Below are 19,654 nucleotides of genomic sequence, written 5' to 3'. Positions count from 1 at the left end.
TGATGATTAGTTTGCCATATTCACACATACAATGTACAGATGCACCAAATTTATTGCTTGCTGCAGATTTTATTTTTTTTAAAAGAATCACAATAGTATAAATTAAATTATCGTATTGCAGAAAGAGATAATAAATACAAAGGGCAATGTATTCAGTTACAATTAATGCAAGAAAATAGTTCAGTAAATGAAATAGTGCAACTGTGCAGGGAGGTCTTTTTGTGATCACGGAGTTGTTTATGATTTGAGTGGTAAAGGAGGTTAAAGAGTGGTTGGGAAAAAATTACTCATGAACCTGGAGATACTGGACTTTAAACTTTGTATCTTTCCAAAGGTAGCAGTGAGAACTAGGATGATGGGGGTCCTTAATAATGTTGGCTCACTTCATGACATCAATATCCAATAATCTGAAAAATGTGCTTGCTCTGCTTCCAAAGCTGCCTGATTATCGTTTTACTGTACGGTGCCACAAGGTTTTTAAAAAAACTTTACAAGTCATGTGAAGACCCCGCTCCTCATCAAATTACCTTTAGAACATTTTATCAAATGTGATATCAGTTCCTAGGTTTTATCACTTATGACCATCGTTCTGACAGTTTAACAGCAAGGAGACAGATAACAAATTTTGGAGAAGCAGAGCAATGAAGGCCTCTAGCTTGTTATACACATCCAGGATCTAACAGTTGATTTCTGACTATTCCCAGCAACAACAGAAGAATCAACTGAAATACTTCACCTCCTGCTCCTCCAATCTATCCCTGGCCCATTATTTCATATCCACATGATGTTGCTTGACAAAAGAAATTCTCCACATACAAACCCAGTTGTACATCAGCATCACCTGCGATAAACCCACCATCACCAAACTAGAACTTCATTCACCAAAACAATGGGAAGACAGATGATGTCATCTTCAATCCTCATCAAACTGCTCCTCAACACCTGTCCTTTTCACTTGCACCTATCTGAAGGAACTGGAGTTCATTTGGCACAGTTAGTGCAGCATTTAGCACAATGCTGTTACAGTGCCAACGATTGGGACTGCATTGTCTGTAAGGAGTTTGCATGTTATCCCCATGTCTGTATAGGTTTTCCCTGGGGAAGGGGGTCAGGATTCCTTCCACCCATCAAAACATACTGGGGATTGTAGGTTAATGGGGGCAGTACGGGCTCGTGGGCTGAAAGGGCCTGCTACCGTGCTGTATGTCTAAAAAATTTGATCACAATCTCAGTACCAGTTTTGATGGAGGAATGAATTGTAGGTCATTTAAATATTGAACATACACCATCACAAGACCATATTCATTTTATCACCCAGTTCATCTGCTGCTCAAGGAATTGTGCATTATCACCTTTAGATTGGTATATTCTAATACATTCTCAGTCAGCTTTGCTCACTTATCCTCATTAAACATAGGGTCATCCAAAGATCAAAAGTGCTGTAAGATTATTTGGCTGCCATATGCCATCCATCAATGTCATCATGTGGAAAACCAAAGGACGACTGATGCGCAAAGAATTGAATCAACGAGATTGCTCCGCTCAAAAGTAGGAGAGACCTATTTGGCTGAAACTTCTTGTTTGTACTTCTACTTGATCACCCATTACATGCCTTTTTAACTATACTGGCTCACGGTTAAGTGCATTGTTTAAAACTTTCAACAGTGCATTTGCTTCAACTTATATTTTACAGTATAACCCAGATTTGATCTTGGCCCCTCGTGCTATCTGTACAGAGTTTGCACTTTCTGGGCTTCCTCCAGGCGCTCCACTTTCCTCCTGCATCCCAGAAATGTGCAAGTTAGTGGGTTAATTGGCTGGTGCGAGTGCTTTATGAAAGCACAGATACAGGTAGACAGGGTGAAGCATGCTTACCTACATTAGTCAGGCTACTTGAGTACAGATGCAGGAATATTACATGATCAAGGTGAGGCAGTACTTGGGAGTATTTTGAGACACCTAGCTATAGGAAAATCTTCATTATGCTGGAATGGGTGCAGAAAAGATTCACAAGAATGCAGGATAGGCTTGAAGGGGCTGGGACCTTTCTCCCAGAGGCACAGGGTGTAACCTCAAAGTGGTTTGAAAAACCAGAAGGGAATGGACACTCGTCTTTTTCTTTCAGGATAGGGGAAATCACAATGGTACTGGTGGTGCTGCTACTACTATAACGTCAGCAATGCCAATCATGCAGACCAGGAGGAGCAGAGAAGCAGCTTTCAGTGGTTTTCTGCAGGGTCCCACTGCTCGGCTGTCACCTGACAGCCCTGTGTAGGTTTAAACTGTCTGTGAAATGGAGCCACCAATTTATTTTATTTACATGGAGGTCCCAGAGGGCTCTGAGCCCAAGATGATGGCTCAGCAGCCCAGACCACGATTTGAAGGAGCAGTGGACCTGCACAGGGCACAGACAACACCCCCAGCAGGGAGATCATACAGAGAAGGGTGTCCAATGTGGAGTTTAGTGGATGAAGGCCTTGCAGCAACCACGGGTGACTTGGATGCTTCAAGCTCAGGTTCATTGCTTGATCAGATAGGAGACAGTGCAGCTACGGAGATTACAGGAGAAGACCGCATTGATGCAGGCGTTGGACCCATTTACACCATGTTTCTAAAGGGATCCTCTTTTGCCTCTTTCTTTCCTTGATAGAGGCAACTCGTTATATGCCTTTACAGGGGAAACAAACAAAAACAAATTTTATGTATTCGTGTACATGAGAAGAAATCTTGAATCTGAAACTAAAGGCATGGATTTAAGCTGAGAGGAGATATGAGACCAGAGAGAACCTTCTTCTCACAGAAGGTGACGGGAGTATGAAATGAGTTGCAGGAGGAAGTGGTAGAAGTGGGGATAATTGTAATGTACAAAAGCATGCATATAGGTGCATTAATAGGAAAGGTTTAGAGGGACAGGGAACCAAACACAGGCAATGGGACTAGTTTGACAGCCTTGGACAAGTCGGGTCGAAGGGCCTGTTTCGAGCTGTGGAAGTCTATGACTACATCTGTTTGGGTGAGTGGTTGAATCTGGGGCACAACACAGCAGGAACCAATTATGGGTGGTTAACGGCCAACACAGACCAGTGGGCCCAATTCAATGCCATGCGACTCTGAGATCTTCAGAATGACATGGTTTTGAGGCATCAATGCAAATATCACTTCTTCCACTTTCTCTGCCCTTCATCATTTTATCATCATCCCTCCATTCACTGGAAGTTCCTTCCTTTCCCCCTTACATATGCTCTACTTCGTTAATGCTTCTTTTCCTAGAAACACACGATTTGAACATCCCAGCCCAGATGAGGTTAAGGGTTTTAACTCAAATACATGCAAAAGCTAAAAATCAGTCTCTGTTCATCTTTCCCAGCAGTATGCTTGATATATACAAATAAATCATTTGTTTTCTTTTATGAACATGGTTCTGTTCCGGCAAATAATCCATTGCAATACTTTGTTCAATACAGGAGTATGCTCCCATCTGCCTCTTTGAGTGCAGATTCTGTGTCATATGGAACACACAATCCAGCATCTGTTGTTCTCCTCCCCTCACAATCTGCTAAACCGGCAGTTTGACAGGCATCAATCACATGACAACACTGACCGCAAGCCCCAGAGGGATGCCATTTTCAAGTCAGATACAGCAGGCAGCATCAATAAATCAGGCTTCAATCTTTTATGGGTGCTACATCTGCAACAAAACAAATCACAATACACCAAAGGAGGCCGAGATGGTAGCAGCAAGCAGTGCAATTCTGTTTTTCAGCTAGAGTGAGCATTAAGAAGAATTTTTTTCCAATGAATTTTAAGAATCTTGAAGTCCCTTCCTACGTTGATGAAAATGGGATTAGAAAATAACAAACACATTCCTTCAGATCTGCATGCAGAAAACCACCAGTTTCCCACTGCATCATGCTCCTGGACCATTTTCTAACAAGCTTGTGCCCAAAAAAAGCATTTTCTTTGTTGCAATACAAGCTTACAAAAATCTATACAGCTTTGTGATACTCCTGTCACCCACTCATCTGATGTGAAAAGCACCAGTTAAAGATTTAATCCTTTATCTTTAACCGTCACTCCAAAACTACTGGTAAATGTAAATACAGACTCAGTTCCAGCTGCTCCACTTCTGTCTGCATCTTGGAGGCTTTCCCCTGAACCCTTTCGCAAGTATCAATTTTTTTCTGTTCTCTGCTCAACTGGCAGTTGTCGTGATACCATTCTCTTTTTTTTTTTTTACACCCAACTTTCCAATAATTTCCACAATACAATGAAAAGATACAACTTTGCAAATGTGGCTCAAAACACACTTTTCTGATGGTTGAAACCCTACAATGAAAATGGTAATAAACTCCAAGCTTGTTACAATTCTTCTCCCCATCTTCCTAATCAACAAAGCCTGGTTTTAAAAGAGAGAGTAACTATTACAATATGGAATCACAGAAATTTACTGTGTGAGTGGATCCCATACCAGCCAAACGATGACCATCTTAAGCCTTCTTTTCCACTGGCATCCCAGTTAATTGGCCGTGCAGTGTCCTGGGATAGGAAGTCGTTGGTGCTGTTTCCACTGGGCCACTAGTGACTACTTTTCCACTGAATACAACTCATCCCTGGGGATCAGAGAGTCTACCTTCAAATGGAAGGGATGGAAGTTGTCCTTTCTCCCGCTAGTTTAATCAGCACACCGGTGTCAGCGGACACTGGGGATAATGAGTAGGAGTAGAGGCCAATTCCCGGCGTGATTTAACGCGTGCTGATTGCTTCCTTTCCACTGGACCCTTAACCAGTTAATTTCTGTTAATTCCTAGGACAAGGTGCAAACGGAAAAGGGGCTTTAGACTTACTCCAGCCTCTATTATTTATCCAGTACTCATTCAGATACATTTTATTTGTTATAAGAACTTCTGCATCTTTCACACAATTTACCAAATACATCCCTTAATTTTCAAATTCTCTGCGAAGGGAAGTGGAACTTTTTGTTCAACTTGCATAAGCATCTCAAGTTCTCCTTTTAATCTCTTCTGTTTTAAAAGAAGAGCCTCAGAGTAGCAGGTCTCTCCTTGTAACTGCAGTTCTCCAATCCCAGCAATATACTTGTAAATCTCCTTTGCATCCTCTCCAGAGCCATCATATCCTTCCTGTCATGTAGCAAGCAGAATTTAAATAGTACTCTAGTTGTGGCCTCTTATGCTGCGCTGTTTAACATGGCCCATGTCAATAAAGTTTCTTAATCACCTGATCCATTCATCTTGTGGTCCTCAGGGATCTGCAAAGTGCACTAAAGATTCTTCCTTTCCTCTACATTTCTTCAGATTTTTACTTACCGTGCAGTTATTTGACATTTTTCCCTCCAATTCTGGCATCTATTGTTAGATTTAAAGATGACATGTCCTTTCTGCCTTTGAATGACCCCATTTAGTTTATGTCCAATGGTACTAATGAAGGAGATCCACTCCTCTTCCCCTCCCCAAACCAGGGAATTGATTAGTCATTGAACAATTCAATTATAAATTCTGAGTACCGAGCAGAATAAGCAGAATAGGTAAGATAGTTGTAAAAAAAAAAATGGCAGTAAGGTCAAGGACATGAAATATCATATCAACATTGCAAGGTCGCCAAAGTAAAACGATACTCCACATTCTGAAACTTTGGTTAAGACACAACTTTGGTTGTGACAGTGACGTGAAAGCCAAATTGGAAGTATACCGTATATACACAAGTAATAATAGAATTTTGTGGTCCAATTTTAGGGTAAAATTGCACACTACTATTGACCCCAGTAAGTACCTGCAGCGTTCAGGGTGTTGGGAGCTCAAATGGGCAAGCAGCTGGGGCATGGGCAAGAGATGGGAGTAGAGGCATCGAAATCTTGGATAGGTGGGTAAACTGGGCCTAGGTGAGAGTCTGCATTAAGGGTGTCAAGAGCTCAGGTGGGTGGGCAGCTTGGGCCAAAAATAAAGGGTAGACTTTTACACTGTATCAGTAAATCCTAGAGAGATTAGAGAAAGGGATTCATGCAATGGATAGAAAATGGTCTACAGTTCTATTTGAATCAACAACCTCAATGATAGAGTAATGAAGTATGAGAAAAGAATGTCACCACGTTATAGAGGTTTTTTAAACAAGTACAGTAAAGCCCCTGGTAGGGATTGGCAGATGGCGGACAAGTTAATTTTCCGGTTGCTTGAGGTTGCATGGAGAATGGCGAGGTTATGTTTGAAAAGGAAAAAGTGTGTATCATGGTTAATGTGGTTTATGGTGTGAAAAATAAAAAAATAAATAAATAAAAAGAGAGAGAATGGCGAGGTGTGGCCAATTTTAAATTTCCATTTTTTTTATTCATTATTTTTTGCAATTTTTTTTTGCCAGTTGCTTGAATTCCAGATAACTGGAATTTTTCTGTATTAAATGAAACGTGTGACACATTTCCACAATCCAACTGTATTACATCATAGCTGCCAAACTCAATCAACATGGAGATGTTCACCCAGGGAGACAATTCAGATAAGCAATATTTTAATACATGCAAGATAAAATTGCCATCCATCTCCTTCTGCAAACTTTATTCAAAATAATGTCCGAAAAAGGAAGTAATTTTTTTAAAAATCAAAGTAGGTCCTGTGCAGCTGTACCACGTAGGACTCTGCTCTGCGGGCTATTCCAGGAAAATCTCCGAGACAAATATAAACTGCTGCCCCATCATTAGCATCATTATGAACTATATTGGTCTTCTGATACAAGGAGCTGCCCACAAATGAATGCTGCAAACTGACACGTATTCCATTAGCAGGATTGTATGCTGAGCTACACACTTGGCACAGGCTTTATGAGGAAGGTTACTGTTAAAGCCCTCCTGGACTTGTAGAGAAAAGCCGCAACCTGTTGTAAAACTCAATTTTGTCATTCACTGGGTGTATGTGTGGAGGTCAAGTTTGATGTGTTGATTCAAGTATTAATCTTGTAAACAAATAAAATGGTATTGTCTTGAACAGTGATCGATGACAAAACAACTGCATAATTTCAAAATGATATGACATTTTCAGAGAAAAAAAAGATAATTTTCAGTCTATTCCCCAATGCAAATGATTCTAGAATTTGATGGCACAAATTTAAGGTGAGAGGGGAGATTGACAAGGGACAACTTTTTTGCCCAGAGGGTGGTCTGTATTTGGAATAAGCTACCAGAGAAAGCTTTAGGAACAGGTACAATTGTGACATTCAAACCACATTTAGGTAAGCATATTGATTGGAAGGGTTTAGAATGCATGCAAATGGAACCAGCCCACGATGCCAGTCTTGACAGCATGCACGAGTTGAGCTGAAGGACTCAACTCTAAAAAGGCAAGTCAGAGGTGAAATGCTAAATAATTTATCATTCTCTCGGTCTTTATCAAAAAGAACTGATGAGGGCATCCAAATTTATTCTATTTTGAGTATCAACACAAAGTTGCAAATGATCAATCTTCGGGTTGGAGGAAAATCCATTTCAAGCTTCTGGATGGTACAAAGCTATGAAGGCCCAAAGGCTAAATATGGACAACTTCATGCACAGCAGTACACAATTTCCAACATCTTGTTAGCGGCAGACTGAATCAGTAACAGTTGAAAATCCTCGTATATGCCAAGAACACAGGAGGAGCTGCAATTGTACTTTCACTGAGGTTATCAAAATCAGATTTATTGTCATGAATACATCACAATGTGTTTTGTTTTGCAAGAACAGCACTGGGCATTACAGATATAAATACACTATTTAAAAATAAAATAGTGCAAAAGAAGAGGGGGAAAAAAGTGAAGTAGTGTCTGGTTCATTGTCCATTCGCAAATCTGATGGCAATGGGGAAAATGCTGTTTTTATAATGTTGGGTGTTCATCTTCAGACTCCTGTACCTCCTTCCTAATGGTATCAGTATGGCCTAAGTGGTGAAGGCCATTGATGATGGAGGGTTCTTTCTTTTAAATGCCAATAATGGAGTGAAGACTAATACCCATGATGGCATTGGCGAAGTTCATAACCTTCTGTAGCCTTTTGCTGCCCTGTGCACTAGCACCTCCATACCAGACCACCCGGAATGCCCACCTGTAGAAGTAAAGCTGCTGACAAGCCTTCATGATTGGATCGACATGGCGGTCCCCGGATAGATCTTCAGAGATGCTGACACCCAGGAATTACCAACTCCTCGATGAGGACTGGTTTGTGTTCTCCAGACTTCCCTTTCCTGAAATCCACAATGAATTCCTTAGTATTGCTAATGCTGAGTGCAAGGTGATTGTTGTTGTGACACCATTCAACTAACCAGCTGATCTCTCACACTCCTGCATGCTTTCTCATTGCTGACTGCAATTCTGCAGACAACTGCGGTTTTATTGGCAAATTTGTAGATGGCATTTAAATTGTGCCGAGTCACACAGTCATGGGTGAAGAGCAAGAAGAGCAGTGAGCTAAGAACACATCTTTGAGGTGCGCCTGTGTTGAATGATCAGTTCAAAATACCACCATGAAAACCTAGCACAGAGCTCTATATATTTGGGTATAACGCTCTCATGCAATATTATTTTTAAAATTTGCCCATTACAACTAAAACTTTAATTCAGCATCATAAACAAATGTACTTCTGGGGACACCAAACCTTGAAGAATTTGCCGCATTCCCATTAAAGAAATCGCACTGTATCATTCAGATGTACAGAGTCTGAAGTTCCACACTCTCAGAGACTCATGAAATGCTGTGGAGTATAGAAGAAAAATTCTATTGCCACGTCGAACACCCTGACACCTCATCCGCCAACAAAGACCAGTGAATATCACCTCTTCCTCAGTCACCTACGTAGGTGAACAACCATTTTCAAGCAAAGCACATCACACTGCTTCAATATTTAACAGCTACCCTTAGCATGGTTAAGAACTAGCACACAAATTTATTGAATAGCCCTGGTGTGGCACATCCTTAGACATAAAAATGTTAATATTCAAAATTTACCAAGATACTGAATACTGCTTTCTTCAATAAATCAGTTATTTTTAATTTTTCTCCCACAGGCAACCCACTTTAATAAAATAGTTCATCCACAAGCCAATAACAACAATTTTCTCATCTTCAGACCCCTATTATTTAAATACAGTGACAGTGATCCTTTTATCTAGTTTCCTTCATCCCATCCAAGGGCTGAGGCTCTCATTTTGGAATAACAATGCAATACATAACAAATTCTCTTGATCTGGAGGAGCGGGTAATGTAACTCAGCTGGATGTCATGCATTGCTTAATTACACACTGGATCCAAACTCTTTTTCAGCAGTATATTAACTGCATGCAGGGTTATTTTGCTAAGCTCATGTTACCAGTAGAACATTTTCTCAACAGCTTTTATGACACATTTAGTTGCCTTTATTTAAATAGGCAAATTTATAGTTCACTTTTTCTGATACAGAAAATAGTTGCAGGCACTGAACTATGATGACTAGGAACCACATTAGGGTGGCACCTTGTGCACCGAACACCCTCAAAACTAGAAGAAAATCCTTTTATTTGCCTGCACTTTACAAGTTTTATCAAACATTCTTGATTCCATGCTTCTTAAGGTTAAACAGTGGCAACTGTTAAGCTTCATTATGTCAAATAATCTGTCAACCTGCATCATTGTTTCATACGCTAACAGTTAGCTTAAGACTGCAAAACTAATTGATCAAGTTTTCACCTGAAAATTTGACTGAGCAATCTACTCACGACACCTCGCATTCAGAATCAGAAATCATCGTCTTGAGAAAGTAATTGTTTTGTGGCAGAATCACACTGCAAACATTCATATAAACCACCTTAACAATTTTTAAAAAGTGCACAAAAAGTCAAAGTCAGTGTCTTTGGTTCATTGATTATTCAGGAATTTGATGACAGCGGGGAAGAAGCTGTCCTTGTACCACTGAGTACCCATCTTTAGGCTCCTGTACCTTTCTTCACCCCCCCCCCCCCACCATAGTAGTAGCAGAATGAAGAGGACATGGCCTGGGTGGTGGGGATCCTTGAGCTAGAGGCTGCATCCTTAAGACACCATCTCTTGTCGATGTCCTCGATGGAGCGGTCTGGTGCTCATGATGTCATGGGCTGAGTCAACAACCCTCGAGTCAACAACCCTCGATCCAACCCTCCGTTACAGCCAGAATGGTCTCCCCGGTACACCTGTAGAAGCTGGAGTCTTTGGTGACATATCGAATCTCCTCAAACACCTCACGAAGTAGAGCTACTGGCGAGCCTTCTTTGTGATTACATTGACATGGAGGCTCCAGGACAGATCCATGGAGATGTTGACACCAAGGAATTTGATGTGTTTGACACTCTCCACTACTGAGCCCTCGATGAGGATTGGATCATGTTCTCCCGACTTCCACAACATCTCCCTGGTTTTGCTAACATTGAGTGCATGACACCACTCAATGATCTGATCTAACTCCCTCCTGTACGCTTCCTCATTGCTGTTTGTGATTCTGCCGACAACTGTGGAATCATCGGCAAATTTTTAAATTTGGAATTATGTCTGGCCAGTCATTGGTGTATAGCAAGTAGAACAGTGGGCTATGCGTGCATTCTTGAGGTGCGCCTGTTATGATAGTACAAATTGTAAACAATATCTCCTCCTTACTGAATGACTGTGGGAATCTAAGGCCTAAGCCCACCAAAACCAAGGAGCCGATTATTGACTTTATGTAAAATCCAATGATCGTTGGGGGAAATCAGAAGTGGAGAGGGTGAGCAAGTTTAAATTCCTAAGAATCACTATTTCAGAATACTTTTCATGGAGCCAACACACTAATGACAATATGAATAAAGCACATCAGTGCCTCAACTTCATCAGGAGTTTCCGGAGGTTTGCTTTGACATCAATTCTGTCGTGGAAAGTGTGTTTACTGGTTGCATCATGGCCTGGTATGGGGGCACCAATATCTGCAAAAAACAGTGGTCGCAGCCCAGTACATTGCAGGCAAATCTCTCTTCATCATTGAGAAAATCTACATGGAATGTTGTCGTCAGAGAGCAGCAGCAATCATCAAGAATCCACATCACCCAGGACATGCTCTATTCTCACTGCTACTGTGACTGCTCCAGGGGACCCGAAACCCAGCAGCAATAGAAAATTAACCAAGACAAAAAGTTACTTAAACAAAAGTTACTTTTAATTATCTTTAAACATGAAAACATGATCAAACTTTAACTTAACACTATTAACTTAATTTAATCCCCTTCTAATTCTAAGAACACGTGTATGCTTTGAAGAGTTTGCATCTTTTTGTGACCCAATTAAAACCCCACAATCTATTTTCCAAAAACATCTATATATAAAATATTAAATATAACAATCTGTCACACTACTAACCGGAAAGAGTCATAAGTGCCATAAGTCTCTTACCACTAGGTTCAGAAATAATTGCTATCCTCCACCATTAGACTCAACAACAAACTAAGTGACTCGTTTAAGGACTCTTACTTTGTACGTTTTTATTACTGAATATTTATTTTCTGTATTGCAGTCTTTTTTTAAAAATTTATATTCCTCTCTTTTGTACTCGCATCTTCGAGTATTTTTTTGGCACTATCGATAAGTTGAAATTCTGCCTAGCCCTCAGGAAAAAAAAGAATCTCGGGGTTATATGTTCTGTTATATATGAACTCTGGCAATATATCTGAACTGTTACCGTCTTGCCCTCTTCTGTCTAGTCACTCATCTTCGTACTAAAATCAAACACATTGGTTCTTGTCAGTTACCACAAACTGCATCAATACTGGCAAATTGTTATTTTCTTAGCTATTCCCTTTCTATAGATCTCCCAAAAGGAAGCCACCCCATTGCAAACCCAACAGATTTTAAGGTCAACACCTTTTCCTACCACTCTAACAAAAGGCTGCCTTAAATCTGGTAACATGAGAAGGCAGTTTGTGCACAAGATCTACGTGTATGGAATGGAACTACATGCATAGACCAAAGATACTAATAGTACCTGTACATATCCACAAAACTACAAGAACTAGACTATAACCAAGAACTATGCTTGAAATTTGCCTACAAGAATGAATGATCTCAAAGAGCCACAGACATGATGACCCTGTGCTAGTCTTCAGCAGAGATATTCATTTACTTTCATTCTCTTCCCAGAGCTCAATTTCTTTTCCTCAACACAAGTACAACTGCATGAACTTACAGTACGACCAGGAAGGTGTTTACCCACACAAGCATTGGTTATGATATCTGACAGTTTAGTTTCTCAAATGGTGGTGAAATCCAGCTATTGTTTGAAATGTTACAAGACAGAACTCACCTGATTCCTTATGCAAGAGATTTCGCAACTGCAGCTTGATCATCTAAGCGTCATTGACCTTTGCTGAGCTCTATTTTTTGATAAATATATGTCACATATATTCCTAACACAGGTTACTGAGTAATCTGCTGAATACTGAATTACATACAAAATCTCAGGATTAAATAATTTGATACATGTTCAGTTTTCTCAATTTTTGTTGTCAAATTTCAACAATATTTTCATAGAACAAATTTTTTTAAACTTTTTTATTGTGGCAGCTTCAAACTAAGATAAAGAAAATCATGTATAATTAAGCCTGCAAGTTAAGAGTTATATGCTTAATTTGTGTCTTATTGAAAAGACAAAAGGGATTATTTCACATGAGCATTAAAATTTCAAGCAGTCAAACTTTCTGTCAATCAACAAGTTCAAGGTTAACCTGATTCCACACTTAATTCCACATTCTCATCTACCTCGGAGACAGTTTTACCTAGTTATCTGACATAGATCTCTCTTTGCATTAAAAATATTCAAAATTTCTGCTTGAACTCCCCTTTGAAAAAGGTGTCCTGGTTATATACCTACCTGGGCCTGACGCCCGTCAGTTTTTCCATTCGGAGTGACACGCATGGGACTTGCTGCATATGTACAAGCCAGCTGCTATTGGTCACATGCACAGTCAGAACGAGGAGTTGCGATGATGTGGGCGTGGATGAGGAAGTGGTGTGGTGCGAGGAAGAAGACCATTGAGAATGGTGGGAGAGCGAAATAGAAGGAGGCAAATACCCATTTTATGCTAAAAATGAGTTTTGCTTTATTTTTGGATAGATTTAAATTACACCCCTACAAAGGAGTTCAAAGGGTAGTGACTCTAAACTTAAACAAGTGACTCCTGAATTCTAGATTCTCCTATAAGAGAAAATACCCTTTCCTCATCCACTGTCAATATACCTCAAAATTTAGTGTTTCAATCAAGTCCCTTTTCTCATTCTTCCAGATCGCAACAGGTAGTAGTCCAGTACGTCCAACCTTTAAAGCAAACAACCCATCCCAAGTACTAGTCTAGTAAACCTTCTCTGAGCTGTTTCAAATGCTTACATAAATTATGCCAATGCACAATACTCTAGACGTGGCCTCATTTCTTGGAACCTGAATTTTTTTTTAAACCAAACATGGAGTCAAGTACAAGTACAAAAGTATATCCAATATTTACTTCATGAATATTTAACCCAATCCCCAAATGAATAAATTAATGTAGGGAAAAGCAAGAAAAAGATAAGATAGCAAGGAAAGAAAAAGAGAAAACAGATTGGATTGCTGAAAAGTGAACACATTCCACGGATCACAAATTCATATTCTATTTAATTTCTTTGGAGAAGATAAATGCTGAAGAACTCATCTAAAGATTTATGCTTGAATTTTGTAAATATGGTTGCCAAACTTATTTCTCAAGTTGTAGGTGATCTTCACAGGGGGAAATACAGCAATAGTAGTTCTGCATTCCAACGTGCCATGCCTAGATGAGAATCAGACTTCCATGAAACAGCTATACATTTCTGGCCACTGCCAGTGCAATTTTAAACAAATTCTATTTGATATTTGGACAGTTTCAATTTGGGACTTATCCCTGTAATGTTCCCTAATAAAAAATTCTGCGTTTTGTGGAAATTGAATTACTGCAATCTGCGCTAAACAAAAATTCCTAAAGCTATACAAAAGGTCTTACTTTAGAACACGTCCAAGTTGAATGTAAAAAAGTTGCTGCCTCCTCACCACATCTAAAACATCGATCTGGAAGGTTTGAATTTAATTTGTTTAATTTCTGTGGTACAAGACATAATTGATGCAAAAAATTATATTGTACTAATCTACATCTTACATTGATTGTATTAGTCATACTACCCCACATAGTTCAGACCGGATTTGTTCATCAATTCTTACATTCAAGTCTGATTCCCATCTCTGCCTGGATTTGAACCCCGTTTAGAAACCTTTTTAAATGAAGAATAATCATGCTACATTTATATACTTGTTGTACAAAAATCCCTCACATCGGAGAGCTCTCTCACTATTTAAAAGATGATTTTCTGAAAAAGGTGAGGTACCAGCACCAATCATTGTGTCACATCAGTTGTTAAATGTTATCAAACAACAGAATGCGGCTTCTTCCATTTAATCAGCCAAACCTTTACCGATGCCAATGTTAATTCCTACACAATGAGCTTTATTTTCTAAGATATGACGTGGCATTTCATATACTTAAAATTAAAGTCACCAGTGAGGTTCAGTATATTGTTAAATAGACAATATCTGAAATACATCTTAATGGGGCAACATGGTTGGCATAGCAGTTAGTGCAGCGCCTTTACAGCACCAGGGATCGGACCATGGGTTTGACTCTCACGCTGTCTGCAAGGAGTCTGTAATTTTCCCCGTGACTGTATGGGTTTTCTCCGGGGGTTCCAGTTTCCTCCCACCATTCGAAACGTCCCAGGGTGCAAGTTAATTGGGTGTAAATTTGGGCAGCACAAAATGGCCTGTTACTGTGCTATATGTCTAAATTTATAAATTTAAAATTTGGTACTATTTTACTCAAAAAAAATTTCCAAGTCAAGATCTATCCTCAATGGAGCATTTACGGGAAAAAAAATTAAACAAGTCATTCATTTCTCACTTTGTGCAAGTATGATGTCCACGTATGGATTGCCATATTTCCCTGCAAAATATTGTCTGCAGCTGAAAAAATATATGAATCAGTGTTAAACAATTAAATTTGCAAATGCTGGGGTTGAGAGGAAAAACTCAAATTCAAAAGTGCTGGAGAAACTCACAGGTCACGCCGCAAACTAGAAAGTAAAACCCAGTCAATATTTCAGGCCTAACCCTTCGTCAGCAAGTTACCAAAAATGAAATACTTTGGAACTTGTCAAGTTTATGAAAGGTGCCGAATACATCCAAGTTTGTTGACTTCAACACCAATGAGCATTCAATATTCCATTCAAATGCTCCATTGCTCAAAAACCAATATATTTGGAAGTACTGCAGAATACAAAGAGTCAAATTCTTAGCAGATTAGCGATACAAGGATGTGTCTACTTTAACCATATAACCATATACGGAGCGGAAACAGGCCAGGTTGTCCTTTCGAGTCTGCACCAGTTCACGAGAACAACTTCACTAGCTCAAACCTCCCGCTCTCCGCCAATAACCCTCCGACCCCCTGTCCTCCACGTACACATCCAACCTTCTCTTAAATGACAGAATGGACCCTGCTGCAACTATCTCATTCGGAAGATCATTCCATTCTGCCACCACTTGCTGAGTGAAAAAGCTACCTCTAATATTTCTCCTAAAGTGTTGCCCCCTTACCCTTAACTCATGGACTCTTGTTTCAGCCTCCCCTGCGCTCAGGGGAAAGAGTCTATTTATGTCTAGTCTATCTATTCCTTTCATAATTTTAGATACCTCTATCAAGTCCCCTCTCAGTCGTCTACGTTCCAATGAATAAAGTCCCAGTCTCCTTCATTTCTCCCTGTAATCCAGATGCTGTAAGCCAGGCAACATCCTTGTAAACTTTCTCTGCACCCTCTCCACCATATCTATATCCTTTCTATAATTTGGAGACCAGAACTGAGCACAGTACTCCAAACCTGGCTTCCTATGAAGATCTGGATCACCAGCCTTAAACACCATTGATCTTGGCCTCAGCAGTTTGGAAATCTTTTGATTCATCCACGGCTTCTGGTTGGGATACTCCCGGTATGTCCATGTGGACACACATTCATCCATACAGGTCTTGATTAATTCGTTGACAACCATGGCATATTCATTCACGTTCGAGGCTGAGTCCTTGAATGTGGTCCTTTCCACTGAGTAGCTTGAAATGCAAATTTCACAAAAAAGGTGTTTAAGAATTATTTTTCATATTTGTTCATGAATGTAAAAATCCTAAATGTTTCTATACATCATCTTATCAGGTAACAGAGTAGTCTGGTCTATCAATCAGGAGACCCAAGTTTAAATCCTACCATAGTAACAGACAGTACAACTCTTGCCCTCGTTTAAATTCCCAGAATGCATCACATCAGACTTGTCCAAGTTAAATTTGATTTGCCTTTTTTTGGCCCACTACAAAATTTTCTTTTCACCTCACACTCCAGGGAGAAAAATCTCAGCCTATCCAATCTCCTCTGATAATTCAACTCCTCCAGCCCCCAGTAACATTCTCATAAATCTTCTCTGCCCCCTTTCCAGCTTAACAGTATCTTTCCAATAGCGAGGTGACCAGAATAGTACACAGTAATCCAAGTGCAGTAGAGTTGTAGCTTGACTTTCTGGCAAATGCCTTCTTCACTACCCTGTCTACCTGTACTATCATTTCGATGGAACTGCGGATCTGTTCCCACGTGTCCATTCTGCAACCCTCCCTCGGGCCCTATGATTCACTGTTTAAGAACTGCTCTGGCTTAACCTATTAAAGTGCAACACCCTGCACCTATCAGAGTTTAATTCATTCTGCCATTCCTTGGCCTAGTTTCCCAGATCAGGATCAGATACTATTTACTGTCATGTAATAAAACAGAATTGTGATAGAACACAACACTGCCTTTAGTCTGCCACAAGGCAGACAAAGATTCTCTATTAACTTTGCCTGGCGCAAAGTTAGTGAAAGAAAAGCAAAAGCGAGTCCCCTCAGAGTCAGAGTGTCCGTGGATTTGCCTCCAGCGCTCCCACGGCTGAACAAGACTAATTCAGATCAAACCATCAGCAACCCGAGCCCAAATCCAAACCTCCAACACAATGAGGAAGCCCTTCTTGGCCTCAGCACCCTCTCAAAACCCGTTTCCATTACCTGGATCTCATGAGGCAATCTCCAGCAGCCTGGTGCAAGTTTGTATCCTGTTGTAATCTTCGATAACCTTCTTCATTTCCACCTCACCACCTACCTAGGACTTCTTTCAAGCTAATTTTGCATCCAATTTGCTGTGACACCCTGGATTCCTTGGGATCTTACCTTCCTGACCTTGTCAAAGGCCCTACTAAAGACCACAATGCCCACCACCCTGCCTGTCAATCCCCTTGGTCACTTTTTCCAAATCTCAATTGAATCGGAAGATGAGGTTTCTCACACACAAAGCCATATGCAGACTATCCCTAATCAGCCATTCCCTTTCCAAATGCAAGTCTCTATACTATGCATTCCTCCAGCAATTTGTTCACCTGATATGAGGCTTACCAGACTGTACTTTCAAGGCTTTTCATTGTTGTTCTTCTCAAAGGAACAGCATCAGTCACTATCCAGTTTCCATTGCCTCAGCCACAGCCAACAATGACGCAGCTAAAAAGTTGATGATTGATGTTTTTAAGTGATGAACTCTTCTTCTTTCTTTGTAGTTGGAAGGGGGTTGAAGGAGGGTGTAAGTGGGGTGGATGGGGAGTTTTCTTAATTGTATAAAATCTGTAGGAATGTTATAATTAATGTAATATGATTTAAAATTTATAAATAAAATATAAAAAAATGATGCAAATATCTCTGCCAGCAACCTTCGAGAATACATTCTTTCAGGCTTCGAGATTGCAATCACCTTAATGTGCTGCAAGACCATCATCACCTTCTCTTTTGTAATGTGAATATGCTTGAAGACATCACTATTCTTTGCCCTGAATTTCACAGCTTGCATGACTTTCTCCAAAGTCAATACTGATGAGAAATATTGATTTAAGACCATGGCCATCGCCTGTGGATCCACATATGGACTATTACGTTGATCCTTGTATTCTTTCTGAGTGCTAATATACCTACAGAATTTTTTAGGATTTGTTCTTAGCATATCTACCAAAGGCATCTCAGGTCCTCTTTATGCCCTCCTGAATTCCCAACTATTTACTCTTACGCCCCAAGGATTCATTTAATCCCAGCTTCCTATACTTGACATGTGTCTTTTTCCTGATCAGAGCCTCAATATCCCTTACCACCAGAGATCCCCAACTTCATCCTTCATTCTCATAGGAGCATGTTACCCCTGAACACTCACCATCTCACTTGTCAGACATCAATTTTCCCGCAAGCAGCATTGCCCCAAGTTGCTAGTTCCTGTTTAAAGCCCTCAAATTCTCAACTTTGATGGAAAGGAGAGAAATTATGCTACAATGCAAGCACAGAGCAGAAGACTTAGCTTCAAGCAAAATTGATGTAAAATGATGATAACAGCAAACTATCAGAGGCCATCAATAAAAAGTTGAACTGTTTTGTTAAATAGCAAGAGCAAATCATTGCCATATCCCCAATCTCAGCCACAGCTTGAAGAAAGTTAAACTTTTAAAGGGTTAAACTCTACAGTTAATTTGATACCAAATTCTATCACTATGAAACAGACACGATTGGTGCCTTGTACAGCCCACTGCTGCAGAAAATGTTCCAGCTACCTATGGCTACTGGATTTCTAATTCAATCTCCAAGATGTTGACTGGTGCAACATGAAAAAAAACGTGACAAAATAAAATTAAATTTGACTGAAGTAAAATGAAGTAATGCAACTTCCACACAAGAACCTTCCGGCTGTTGCAGCATCAACAGGAAGGTAAAGTTGACCAACCTCACTGAGCACAGTACTAATCAGACACCTGCCTTTTCGTTTCTCAGTTTAAGTATTAATATTTTAAATGCTGCAAAGCCTAAATAAGGAAAAAAACTGACATTTGGTTTCCTGTTTATTTATGAAATATTATATCCTTTTAACATTTCCTTTATAATAAAGAGCAATTTTTCTATTGTAGGTGCACCAAAAATCAAAACCTAAAGGCCAGAGGATTTCTTCTTCGTGATCCATTCTAGAATATTTCATACCTCTAGCTTGTAATGTTCTATGGTCCTTGCTCAGAAGTGGTCTTGTACCCAGTTCACATCATGCTCAGGAACTCATCCATAACTATGATTAAAACTAGAAGTAGAACACAAAAATCTGCAGACACCGTGACTGAAGTAAAAGCACAAAGCTGAGAAACTCTGCATATCAAGCAGCATCCTTTATATAGCAACGGTAAAATTACATAACCAACGTTTCGGGTTTGAGCCCTTATCAAGGTATGCAAAAATATCAGCAGGCATCCGAACAAAAGAGTAAGGGGGGGTGGGGGGTCACAAAGGTGGAGAAGGGAGGGAGGGAACACTAGCAATCAAGGGAAGGAGGAATGGCTAATAAAGGTAGGGAAATGGGAGGGAGGTGACTGGAAATGGGAAGGGGGAAGAGGAGAGCAGGTTAGCAGAAACTGGCTAGAAAGTTCCCAGATAGAAAATCAGGTGGTGTTCCTCCAATTTGCAGGTGGTCTTTTTTTTTTTTTTTTAAATTTTTTTATTTTTCACA

The 19,654-nt window shown here is 40.0% G+C and overlaps 1 protein-coding gene across 19 annotated transcripts in view; it reads right to left on the bottom strand.

Annotated features, from left to right (window-relative positions):
• The window catches only part of LOC138763606 (single-stranded DNA-binding protein 3), a 189,855-nt gene that overhangs the window by 127,079 nt on the left and 43,122 nt on the right, over positions 1-19,654 (bottom strand). Inside the window, exon 1 of one of the 19 annotated variants that reach the window (XM_069938053.1) lies at positions 12,876-12,927. The exons of the other annotated variants lie outside the window; for them this stretch is intronic. Within the exon in view, the coding sequence (XP_069794154.1) occupies positions 12,876-12,920 (45 nt within the window). The 5' untranslated portion in view covers positions 12,921-12,927. Of the gene's footprint in view, positions 1-12,875; positions 12,928-19,654 lie in introns of those variants that run through there. 19 annotated transcript variants of the gene reach the window in all.

The sequence above is a fragment of the Narcine bancroftii genome, chromosome 5, assembly GCF_036971445.1.
Source record: "Narcine bancroftii isolate sNarBan1 chromosome 5, sNarBan1.hap1, whole genome shotgun sequence".
In the NCBI taxonomy this organism is placed as follows: domain Eukaryota; kingdom Metazoa; phylum Chordata; class Chondrichthyes; order Torpediniformes; family Narcinidae; genus Narcine; species Narcine bancroftii.
The sequence above is the reverse complement of the archived record's forward strand: the minus strand, read 5'-3'. Positions and strand labels throughout refer to the sequence as shown.